The sequence below is a fragment of the Parasteatoda tepidariorum genome, chromosome 9 (genome assembly GCF_982258835.1).
Source record: "Parasteatoda tepidariorum strain Cologne lab strain chromosome 9, Ptep-v5.0, whole genome shotgun sequence".
Lineage (NCBI taxonomy): Eukaryota > Metazoa > Arthropoda > Arachnida > Araneae > Theridiidae > Parasteatoda > Parasteatoda tepidariorum.
The window spans coordinates 100,614,477-100,627,790 of NC_141763.1; the positions used below are offsets into that span (position 1 = coordinate 100,614,477).

At 28.4% G+C, this 13,314-nt stretch overlaps 1 protein-coding gene across 6 annotated transcripts in view; it reads left to right on the forward strand.

Moving 5' to 3' along the window:
- The window catches only part of Cap-H2 (Chromosome associated protein H2), a 50,652-nt gene that overhangs the window by 15,242 nt on the left and 22,096 nt on the right, over nt 1-13,314 (forward strand). For all 6 annotated transcript variants that reach the window (XM_043043757.3, XM_043043758.3, XM_071187187.2 and 3 more), the window contains 5 exons: nt 5,103-5,214; nt 5,878-5,958; nt 7,601-7,656; nt 9,924-9,990; nt 11,518-11,690. In XM_043043757.3, the coding sequence (XP_042899691.2) occupies nt 5,103-5,214; nt 5,878-5,958; nt 7,601-7,656; nt 9,924-9,990; nt 11,518-11,690 (489 nt within the window). The remainder of the gene's footprint in view (nt 1-5,102; nt 5,215-5,877; nt 5,959-7,600; nt 7,657-9,923; nt 9,991-11,517; nt 11,691-13,314) is intronic.

Consider the following 13,314-nt stretch of genomic DNA (forward strand, 5'->3'; position numbering starts at 1 on the left):
CATTCTTGCGCATCGGAGCGGAAAAAAAGGCTTGTAATTTTTCTATTTTCATTTGAGAATAATGAAATAAAAAGTTTGGTTTTTTTTTCCTGCAGAAATATTCGTTCTTTTTTTGTTGCAGTTATTGCTATTAATTTCTGGGTAGTTTTTAAAATCCAATATTTTTGATCTGATATTATTTATTACAACAGCTGAATCTTGAAATGAAAACACGCATTTGGAACCCCCCCCCTTTTTTAAGGAGTTCGATTTGGCGTGATTTCGCTGTCAATCTTTTGTTTTTCGTTAGTTACTGCTATGGATTTCATTATTTTTAATTTGTTTTTAAATTTGATGATGACTTACAAAGAATGAAAAAGAATAAGTTAGTGTATTTTCTCCCTGCGAAATGCGAAAATATAGCTCATAATAATGGAATAAAATATATTAGGTACGTATTCAATTTTAAAAATTACAATATTTTTTCTGAAAACTTTTTTTTTTTTTTTTTTTTGAAGTTGGCGCTTTTGTTACTTTAAATGAGTAACATGTATATTTGTTATTTTTAAAAGTATCTTGCATAAAGATATTAATGCTGGAGAGATTCTGCCCAGGGAGGGCATTCACCACTCCTTCAACATCACGAAACACTCATTCACTCATCTACCAATATTATATTTTCCCTTTCTGAACTTGCTTTTATTACTTTCTGAATCTATACCTAGACTTTTTATCATTTTACTCTTACATCAATGCATTCTTCTTTACAGAAACCAGAGTGTTCTCATATTTACCTCATTCATAAGAGTTATACCAACTTCATACTCTCTTTAAATGCACATATCATTTCTGAGGTACTGTTTCTAACAATAGGCATTTATACTTTTCTCACAACTAACTCATTTGTAGTCATTTGCTTGTTCATTTCGTTCAACCAAGTGCATACAAACAAGACAGAAATAATGAGAACTAATCAAAATTTCATGCAAGTCAATAATGGCTTTCTTACCAATTTTCTGCGGTTTGAAAAGAAAAAACTATGTATTTTTTTTTCTGTAGACATAAAAGACAAAGTTGGTTATAGGAACAACAACAAATGAGCAACTAATTGTCGAAGAATAACAAAGGTCAAAATTTGAAAGATATTTTTGGATCGTTATCTGTTGCACCAACTACATCGCCAAGATGACAAATAGATTTCATTGTTATCAAATTTTAAAAAAAAAATAATGTGTAGATGTTTGCCTGAGGGTGACTACGAGTTATACGCTTCAAGTTAGTCCCCTTCTGTGGTTTTTGTTTTGTTTTAGTTTTCTGCTGGATCAAGACTTTGCGATTATTCTGTCTCAGATCACGATGCAGAAATCTTCCCTAAGTTTGAAATTAAATTGATAGTTATAAAAATAAACCAAGAACCAATCACACAACAATGCAAAAATTGTGGTAGTAACCTGAAAGTGACATCAAACAAAGCAAATAACCCTGTGGCAGAATCGCGGCGACATTGTCGCAGAACTTTACAGAGTTCTTGCAGAAAGATTTTTCTTTTGAGAAGTAAAAAAATTCGGTTTGTTTTTCATCAGAAATTTCCACGCAAAATTCGAATCGCGCATTTAAATAATCACTTTTTGAAGCCCTCAATTAATGCCGTTATCGTTAATCCATTTTGATTGTATTTTCATCAGTTATTGACATTGATTTTCACATGGCGTTTAGATGTCCGAATGTATTTCAGGTAGGTGATATGGGAAATTCGAATTGCGCATTTGATCATTTACTTTTTAAGGCAATCATTTTATCAATTTTCTGGGCATTTATTGCTTTTGATTTCCACACTGTTCTTAAAACCCGATATTTTTCATACGGTGATATTTTCTACAACAATCAAATCTAAAAATAAAACATTGCATTTGATTAACACCTTTCTGAAGAGTCCGATTCGCGTGATTTCATCGTCGATCTGTTTTTCGTTTATTACTGCTACAGATTTCATTATGTTGAATTATTTTTTTAATGTGATGATGATTTGCAAAATGCGATAAAGGAAATAATTAGTGCGCCCACCAACAGTATGTGAGAATATTGCCCATAATATTAGAATATTGCCCATAGATTGTTTTGTTTTTGTAAACACAGCGTTTTAATTACCTTTAATTAGTAACATTCATCTTTGGTATTATTGAATGTACATTGCAGAAAGATATTAGTGCTAGAGAGTTTTGTTGCAGAAAGCCCGAAAAAATTCTGCCACCGGGGCAAATAATATCATGATTAACCAAAAACAGGTATTCAGCAATATTGTACAATTGAAATTTGTCACCAAACCAAGAGGTTCTCAATTCTACACTAGTACCTATACAATATAAAAATAATTCATATCCCTTTTTCTACGTAGCACTTTTCTTCCACCAAAAGCCAATAACTAACAATTTCGTAAGATTGATGGAATTTTCAATAGTTATTTTTGTTAGAGGAATTAGCGATTGGAAATGACAGATTTTTAAAAACTTTAAATGTAATTGATTGTGTTTAAATTGAATATTATGTTTAAGAAAAAGGTAAAGATAAAATTTTTAAACAGGAGTACTTAAATACTTTTTACTAGTAATTGTCACTTTGAGTAATTCTTGGCAAAAAATCTAACAACATTCAAGTTATTCAAAATCTGTTAAACTAGGAGGATTTTTGTGTTGTGATCTTTGGCAGAATAATTGTCAAGTTTTGGCAACCTCCAGACAGTGGCATGTAAGGAATTAAAAAAAAAAAATCACAAAAGAGGACCAACTCAAAGATATAACTTGTAGCCACCTCTGGGTCAATTTCTGCATGTTTTTTTTTTTTAAATGCAAGTTTAACACAGACCAAGGAAGATATCTATAGCGTGATCGGCACCTAAATAATCTAAAAGTCTTGGTGATTTTTAGGCAGTGATCTGCGAGATACTAAAAGAAAAAACATCACAGAAGGGGAACAACTCGAAAGTACATGTTTTTTTGGTACTTTTTCATTTTGCCGGCGAAAGCGATAAAGTTACTAATGTAAAGTAACTGTGCTAGTAAATTAATATTTTTTTTGAAAATAATGAAAATAAATAAACAGATAAATTAAATAGTTGTATTTACTTTCGTCTGTAAAATGAAAAAGAACAGTTTTTTTCTTTTTTTAAAAATTCCATTTAACCATTGTAGATCTTGCTGCTGAAATATCCCCTGTTTCTCTGATTAAATGCTTATTTGATCAGTCACACTCTTATAATGCAAATAATAATAATGTTAAAATATCCATATAGATACCTTTGCTAAATTTTGACAACAACTGACCAGTAACATGCAAAAAACTAAAAAGAAGAAAAATGGGCCTTAACTTCAAGGGTAAAACTTGTTGTCACCTTAGCCAAACCTACTCACATTTATTTTTTAATTTGTCAATTGTAAAAATTGTTTGACAACTTGGCAATTATAGTTGGCTTGAATAGTTGCTGATGTGGAAATGTTCCCCAACTCTGTTGTACAATTTACAATGGATTCCATATCTATATTAGGGAATCAATAAAACAACCACTAATAATATAGCATGTTAATTGTCTCTATTCTGTCTAGTTTTGGCACCCTATGTTCATAGCTTTTCTATGCACACACTTCAATCCCTGCCACTTTGGGAAATCTTTGTACTTAAAATGCTTTAACATAATATTCTGACACTATTTTTTTAATATTGTATAGCCATATCATTAATACAGAGTTCTCCTAACAGGGGTCTGTCCAGGCCGAATTTACTACCATTTAGCGGTACCTTCACAAATTCAACTTTAGGAAAAACGGTAGTTTCACAAAATACTTATTCTTGAAATTTTATTTTTGCATCCCTTAAGAAACGATAAATCCTTATTTTTACCATATTTTTGTGTTGATTTTTTTTATTATTTTTAATTTTTCACAAATTCTGTCTGAATTTTCGCAAAATAGGTACCTCTCAGAAAAACCTAGACAGACCCCTGCCTAAGGAATAAAAGAGAGCAGGTTGCTTCCACAGGTTCTTTGTGTTTTAAAAGGGCAATCACTTAAAACCGTAAAAATGTATCAAAATGTGTAATAATCATGTATTAACTGAATTTGATCCTAAACAAGTTTCAAATTACCCTCTTGTACAATTTTATGTGTATATTTCAAAAAGTTTATTTTGCTCATTATCTAAATAAGAGAGAAATTGTTTGTTTATAAATAAAAATTAAAGGTATGCTAAGAGACAATCTCTGTGCATACATTTTATTTATTTTTAAAAAAAAAAAAGTAAACTAGAAAAATAATTTTCAATAAACTGCTTAAAAAATTTCTTTCTATAATTTATATTGAAAATGACCATTTGAAGGTGCATATTTTTAAGAATAAGGTATTTATTTAAAGAATAATTTTGAAATCATTTAAAAATCAGGGGTCTGTCCAAGCCAAATTTACTACCGTTTAGTGTTACCTTCTCAAATTCAACTTTAGGAAAAATGGTATTTTCACAAAATACTTTTTCTTAAAATTTTATTTTTGTGTTTTGTAATAAAGGATAAATCCTTGTTTTTACCATATTTTTGTGTTGATTTTTTAATAAAAATTTTTAATTTTCACAAATTATGTCTAAATTTTCACAAAATAAGGTACCTCTCAGAAAAACCTAGACAGACCCCTGAAAATGTATTAATATATCCCCTTTAAGAACGATTACCTTATAAAAATTTAACCAGTTGAGATTAATCCTAACTAAGTGAATATTTGTAGTAGTAATCAGAATTAAATCTATAAATACAGATAATTTTTATGTGTAATTATTATTTTAACAGTTCATTTTTCTTAAGAATGGAACATGAATAAAAAAGGCAGTGTTGGTATGGTGGCCTATTTTTTCAAAAAAAGGTAAAGAGGGGGCATTTATAAGGATCAAAAGGCAGGCAGAGTAGTGTGCTGCCCTTATAAAAATGCTGAAAGGAAGAACACTGATTAATATGATAAAGCATACAATTGGAAATGCATTTTTAAATTTCTTATTCATTTAAATTTTTTTAGTTTGTAATGAATGTTTTTTTTAAAAAAATTTTAATTATATTCCAAGCTTAATTTGCTTTTCTATGTATTCAGAATGGCCCCTCCTATTGAAGAATATTATCACGATTTGCTGCAGCCTGTTAAAGATGCAGAAAAGTCATTTCAAATAGATGTTGCACAATTGCTCTCTTCCTATATAAATAATGTAAGTCTCTTTCATCAAATTTATTTCTTTATATATTTATCTTCATTATATTGTTGTCTTCATACCACTGATGCGCAGAGATGATCAAAATAAACTCTTAGATTAGAATAGATGTTCATGAAAAGAAAATGAATACATAAAATAAATATATAGGACATTGGAAAGATGTTCATTTATACAGTTCAAAATCTGTAATATTATTCCATTTTTTATTAATGCAAGCAGAAATAATTTTGTTGTAAAAAATCTACTAAAATATTTTGGATTTTTTTTAATGACATAAAACTTGATAGTTAAATTTGCAGAGTTCTCCATAGGAATAAAAAAAGAAAACCTTAACTATACATAATTATGGTGTGTCTGAAAAAAGAAACTTAATTATCTGTAGTTAAAGTTAATGATCTTTATATAGACTGACTACCTGCTAAGTGCTAACTGAAATTCCTTTTTTTTAAAAAATATATATTATTCTGTGTAGGTATGGTAATTAAGAATGTTTTTAACTGATGTTTCTTTGACTGCAAAGAAAATTTTAAAAGATATTTGATAATATAATCCAAAACAATATTTTCAAAATTGTTATTGTAGTGATACTTATATGTTTGTTCAGAAATACTTTATACTAATACTTACGATTTTGTTCTATTTTTTTGTTTGTTATAGTTTGTGCAAGGAAATGTTCCAGCTAATTTTAATGCAGCCGCTCTTGTAATCCAAGGAAGTAGTAGTATTTATGGCCGGAAGGTATTTGTCTTTTTATTTATATTTCTCATCGTTAGAAAATCAAAGAGTTTTTAGGGTTATAAAAATTTAAACAGTTTTATTAATTAAACTTTTACCTGTTGATTTTTTATAAACTTTTTTTAAATAAATTTAATTTTGCCGACACCGTTTATTATGGTATCAAAGGTAAACGGAAGATTAATAAAGGATGTTTTTCGATACTTTTTAAAAAACATTTTTGAAAATAAGTAAATAAATAATTACTAATATGTTTCTTTAAGTTACTGGTTCAAATTTTAATTTTGTAGTGCTTTACATTTAAAATATACAGGCTATCCACGCACCTGGAAAGTCATGAAAAATCATGGAAATTCATGAATTTTGGTATTGAACAAAATTTGTCTTGTAATGTCATGATTTTAACTATTTTTTTAAAAAAATCATGGGAACTCATGGATTTAGGTTGCCAAAAAAATCTAGTTTTTAAAATGGAATCACCCCCCCCCCCAATTTCATGGTGTTCTGAACATCTGAATTTCTAACGAAATCCCCAGTCAAGTCATATTTTATTAAAATATAAAATGTTTTTTTCGTGTTCGTTAAAAATTATGGTGTTCTTTCAAAAAATTAAAGGAAAACTTCATTTCTAATTTTTATTATTATTTATTTTTTTATTTTATCTATATAAAATTCTAGTTAAGCAAGCCAGTCATAGGCGAAATTTTTTTTTTCCTTCCGAAATGAGAACTGAAAAAATCAGGAGTATTTCTTTCCTTTCTGATGAACTAGAAAAGTATCTTAAGAGTATAATGCTACAAAAAAAAGAGAAGAAAATGTTTTGATTTTGTATTTTTTTCCAGCTATTTTATTGTTTCAACTCTTTTTTAATTAAAATCTATAAATATGAAGATGCAGAGTATAACAGTTTTGATTATAACTATCATTTCAATTATTCTAATGCTGTTTTAAATTTATTGTTGTGTTTTTGTCGGAGAAAATAGTAACTTTGTAAAGTCATGAAAAATTCTTGGAATTAGTCATGGAAAATCATGAAAAGTCATGGATTTGAAAATCAAAAATGTAGCAGATACCCTGAATATGCATGATTTTTCAATTATTTTCTAATAAATGTCATATGTTTCTGTGATTAAAATTGAATTCTTTAGTCTGTAATGTTTCAGGGTTCATACACCTAAATCAAGAATTAGTTTAAAAAACTGAGGAAAAAATGAAAATTTTTGTTAAAAACCTGGAACTTAGAATAAAATTTCCGGATCTTCCTTAGTGTTTTTAAAGAAATTATGTTAAATAATTTTTAAATTTGTATTCAGCTGAAAAAATAAAAATTTTGGGACCTTTCTTGTTTTAAAGAAGCAGTTTTTTGACATTATAAGATAAAACTAGTTATTGTGTTATCTTATTGTTTTTCTGCGATGGGGAAAAATATTTACTGCAGGGTATTAAAGATTTTTTTTAAAAAAGAATTTGCAATTAAAATTAATACTCAGAAATTTTCTGCGATGCTATAAATTTTCCACGAACTGCATTCAAGCAATTTGTGTATATTATGCATATTTTCAAATCCCTAATGTGATACTCTTATTTTAAACATTGATAAAGTTAATCATTTATGCTTCCAGTAATTTCAAACTTTGTTTTTCAGGTGGAGTTTCTTTATAATTTAGCCACACAGTTGTACCAAAACTTGGTGAAAAACAAGTAAATTTACCAATTTTGTATTAGAATATTTGTTTACAATGTACTAGACTTCTCCCCCCCCCCTGCTAGTATCCACAGTTTGTCTAAAAAAAAAATAAACAAAATTGTATTCCAAGTGTTTTTCTCCATAATTTTAAATTGAATGTAACTGAAATATTTGACTCTAAAAAAAATCACGAAATTCTTTCTATAGTATTTTTAGCTTATGTACTATATAGTTACAGAATCTTTTAAAACATTTAAAAAACTGCACTAATTTTATTGTTATGAGCATTTCCAAATTTCATAAAATGTTCTCTAGAATCTGCAGGCTGATTTAAATGAAGATAGGTTATGAAACAAAATAACACCAACTGTTTCCCATGCTATTGTGTAACACACATCAATTTCAGGAATTATAAAATCAGAATTCATGAGCTTTTTATCAGGCCCTGGATAGTTGGTAAAGAGGGTTTCTAATTGGCAATTTTTTTCTCCAGAATGCTCCATAGAATGAAGTCTGGAGATCTGGTTGGACTATCGAGCCAACAAATATCTTTTCTTTCAAAAATATCCAGGAAGAGGAGCTTTACAAGGCCATTTCATTCCTCAAAAAAGTTAAAAAAAATAAATACAAGCCATGCAGTTATAAAATAATACTTTGTAACTGTGGGGCTTTTATTTTTAACTATAAAAATAAAATAAACTATGAAATAAATGCTTTATAAATAACTTTAAAAATAAACTATGAAATATCAAAATAGCCTATACTCACACCATGACTTGTTTTATTTTATAACTGTCGTTGAACAGCCGACCCAATTTAGGGTTTACAACTACTGATGTTTAACTCCATAGCCTTGTAATTTTGAAACCAATCCAGAAGACAGGGGAATTTCTGGATCAAGTATTGGGAGAAATTTGCCTTCGTGGAGGACTTTTTGATGGAACTAACCTGCATTTGCGTTACATGGAGAGGAAAATCACATAAACCTTCCACGGTTAGCCTGACGGCAAGAGGACTCCAACCCATGATCCATCTACTGCGAAGATATTTTACGTCAGCACTGTGATTGGTGCGCAATTCGTTTTTCTGGAGCCTTCAATTTATGCTAGTCTCATTCTCTGAAAAAAAGAAATGTGTTAGAAAACAGGACTTTTCTAACAAAAAAAAAAAAAATCTTTGTCCTATATAAATTTTTACATTTTCTCTCATTCAATGATGACCTTCATGGATATCATATTTTAAAACTTCTGATATCCGTTGTTTTAGTTGCCGATTTAGTAAACGTTGCTCTTATTTTCATACAATCTCTATTTCCAATTGTTGTTTTTGTTGAGTATCTTAATTTTTTTAAACTTGTTAATATTACATGGTGCGTAGTGTTTTTACAAAGTGCTTAAAGGTGTTTATTTTCGATTTTCGTGTTTCAAGAACTCTTAAAGGTGCTTTTTTTAATGGATGTTACTAAAAAGTGCTTAATTTTCACTTCTCGAAAAATAAATTGTTTTTCTTAACCATGTTGATTTTCGCCACGTATTGTGCCAAAGTGTGGTTTTCACATTGTTATATTTAACGTTTTCACAATGCATCTCGGCTTGCCGTCAGTCCATAGCGCATGAAAGCGGCAATCATTTTACATGTTAGATGAAATACTTGCAAGTTCGCATATGCGTCTACTGAGCTGGGTTCGATGAGATTATTGCATTCTCATGTGCAACTCTGCTGCATTTTGCAAGCAAGATATTCTCAATTTCAGGCTTAATTTTTTACCCTCTGATATCGAACCAAAAAATCTTGTTCTTTTTATGGTGGATAATATAATCAAGAAAAAGATTTGTCAGAAGCTAGAAATGTTATCACGATCATGTTACGTCTTGAACAATTATTTTGCCTTCTGTTAATGTATATGGTGTTTAAAAAGATTTTTTAAGTCCTTAAAAAGTACTTAAAAGGCGCTTATTTTTTGTTGAAAGATTTAGCTATGCACCCTGTATTACTAAGAGAGGAAAAGTTAGGAAATGTAAAAGTGGCTACCATATTTTTAATACTGGTAGCTTTTTACCTGTATTCATAATTGTTAGTCTAGAGCTTTAGCTTATACGACCGTGCAGAATCTATACATATTATATATTTTGTAAAATTTGGCTAGAGCTAAATCTTGGTACTTGGTGGTTAAATTAATGAATGAGAAAATATGTAAAATATGTACTAATGAATTTATTAATGTTATGATTTGGTTAATTTATTTTCAATGCTATTTACTAGAAAAAATTTCTATTTTTAGGAAGGATGAACAAGCTAAAAAGGATAGTAAAACCAAAGATAGACACAAAGAAAGTAGATTTAATGATGTAAGTTTATTTTAATTTAAACTAAGATATTTATATATGGCCTTTGTTTTCAAAATACATTTTATAAATTCTCTAAAGTATTACGGGAGACAAAAAAGTTTTTTTGACTTAAAAGTTTTTCTATTATTATTTACATGAAAATCCCTGAATCATGTGATAAGTTGATAAAAGGAATTTATGCAAAGTTGTAGTCCTGATAGCAGAAACCCCATAACTCTACAAGTGTCTTTGGAGAATATTTTTCATTTTTGATTTTTTTTTTTAAATTTTAAATACAAATATTTTATGAACTGTTTTAAAAATTGAAACTTATCTGCAGGTATTTGAGCTAAAGAAAATGAATGATTTTCAGACATTCCAGTTTTTTTTTTCAATTAATGTAATTTTTAGAAATTAAAATAACATTTAAGAAACAAGCAAAAATATGAAAAATTTTATTTTTTTCATTTCTGAAAAAATTTTGGTTTGATAGTTTCGGTACTGGGATTTATTCTATTGTTTAAAAACATTGTTGTGCAAAAGTCAAATTAAATTAGCATTAATTTTTTGTATATAAATTTTTTCGATCAAATATTTGCAAGTTTTACTAATTGTTATGCATAGTTAAATTACACTTGGTTTTTATAACAGTGTTCTCCCTAAGCGCTTTTTAAAGGACAGCCCGCCCTGCCTTCTCTTTGATCCCTATAAATGCACCCTTTTAGTAAAAATCCTTTTTACCTACCCTTTTTTTTGTTTTTGCCATCCCTTAAAAACACTGTCTGTTTTTATTCTGATCGATTTTTAAGAAAAATGAATTAACTGTAAAAATAATAATTACACAAAAAAATTATCTGTGTTTAAAGGTTTAATTTTGATTACTATTACAAATATTTACTTTCTTAGGTTTATTAATGCATTTAAGTGATTAAATTTTTTTTTTTAAATATATATATATTTTAAATGCACTTTTAAATGTTTATTTTCAAATAACTTTCAGTGTGAATTATAGAAAAAAAAATCTTTAAAGTTAATCAAAAAAAATTTTTTTTAGTTTACTTTAAAAAAAAAAAGAAGAAAAAAAACGTATGCACAGATATTGTGTCTTAGCATGCCTTTAATTATTATTTGTAAACAACAAATTTTTCTCTTATTTAGATAATGAGCGAATTTTTTTTTTTTTGTAATATACACATTAAATAGTATAGGACGGTAACTTAAAACTTGTTGAGGATCAAATTCAGTTATGACATGATATTACACATTTTGATAATGTTTTACGTTATTAAGTCGGTGCCCTTTCAAAGCTTGAAGTGCCCTTTTTCTGTGAGAAAGCACCCTGCCCTTTTTTATTCTTTGGGAGAACTCTGTTTATAATATTCCTTTTCTCTTTATGTTGGAATCATAAACAAATTTGACTTTATGAAGGTAAGCTACAGATTGACTCGCTCAATTCTGCTATCAAGGCTGTAGTCATTATAACTACTTAAAATTCATTTGTATTTTGTCTAAGTAGGTATTAACTGCTTTTAATTCATTATGTTTAAGCCCTTCTTCTCAACGGAGATAAAATTGGGAAAGAACTTAAGCTGCCTGAAGAAAAAGAATATGTCTAAAGCGTCTTCTAATAAGAAATCCAAGAAGGAGGCAAAGAAATGCCTGTTTGTCCCTGTTGACTTATTGCCCTTTGAGGGAGAAGAAAAGGGAGATACTTTCTATGAGTAAGTTAGCAAACATCTTCCTCATTTTCAATTTAAGTTTGTGTATTCTTCTTTTTTTTTAAAATACATTTATGCAAGTTGTTTTAATTGACAACAAATATGAAAAGGAAATGCAAAAACAATAAATCTAGAAGTAAAATACAATTAAAAGGAGTGACCAAAGTCATTGTCTTTAAAGTTCTCTAGCATGCCAGTAAAGCGCGTTATCTCACGTTAAAGTGATCCACCTTGACGCCTCTATTCATTGGATCTCAATTATGGAGGGCAGCCGAGATTTGAAAAGATTCTAACGCGAAGGAGATGTTCTGTGAAACAGTCATGTCTAGTCAAAAGATGGAATTGGGTTACAACTGGCCTCTGTTAACTGCTGGGAATTTCTAGAACGTCTTTTCGTATCTCCAACATTTTACAGGGTGGCCACCTACCTGGAAAACCTGGAATTATCAGGGAATTTTTTTATACTGGAAAAAACCTGGAAATATCAGGGAAATTTAGATAAAAACCTGGAAAAATCAGGGAATTTTAAAGAAAAGCTGGAAATTTTTTCTTTGATAATTTTTTTAATTTTACTAATTTAAATTATTTGCTAATTTTCTTAATTTAAATTATTTCGTCCATTATCCCATTTTTTTAAACGGAAATGTATCACCAAACAGTTTAAATATCATCAACTTTTCTTGCATCATGCTTGATACTTTGCTTGCATCAAAATTTGCTCCATTACAGTGTTAAGCTGGAATGCCACATAAAATTGTAGGTTGCCAAACGAATGTAGAAACCTTTGACCGCTATGGGACTGTGCAATTTAGATAAGATTCTGGTGGAGGTGGAAAAAGGGATTAGGATATTAGCTTTTGTTTTTAAATTCTGTCCTTGGGCTGAATCCATTTATGGCTCAAATTTGTTCTGATGCTTTGGTGGTAATTTTTTTTTCTATTTTGACAAAATGTTTTTATATTTTTAGCTTCATAAAATTCTCCAAAAATTAGTTGGTTATAATTTAATAATAATAGATTTTGTATTGCATTTTTTTTCTGAAAGCTTTTCTACTCCCATTCAAAGAAATCTGTGAATTATTTTTTCTCAGCAAACCAACCAATCTCACATTTTTTTACAATCGCTAACAGCAATGTTTGTCGACAAATCGTTACAATTGTTGCATTAATGCTAATATTTTTTATTTCATTTTAACCTTTTATAACATATTTTAATTTTAAAAAAAGATTTTTTAAAAACCAACTATGTATTAATATTTAATTTTACTCCTTTGTTGGTCAATATATGATTTTTGATTCAAAATTTTGTACCAAAGCATTAAAAAATAAATAATAAATCTTGCCAAATTGTCAAAAAAAAAGTTTTTTTTCAAGATGATATGTTAAAAAAATAGCATTTTGAATAAAATATTTTATAATATAGACACTTTTCTTGTACACATCCTACACTTTATACGAAAAAAGAATATGTTCCGTTGGTATGTTGAATTTCACAGAAATGAAGAAATTAGGTATTTATTAATGAGAAAAGTATTTTAAACCCATACAGATTTTTTATGAAAATTGTCTGCAAAAAAATGACAGCTAATATATTTTACACACATTAGAAGTGATACATAACTAAGTTG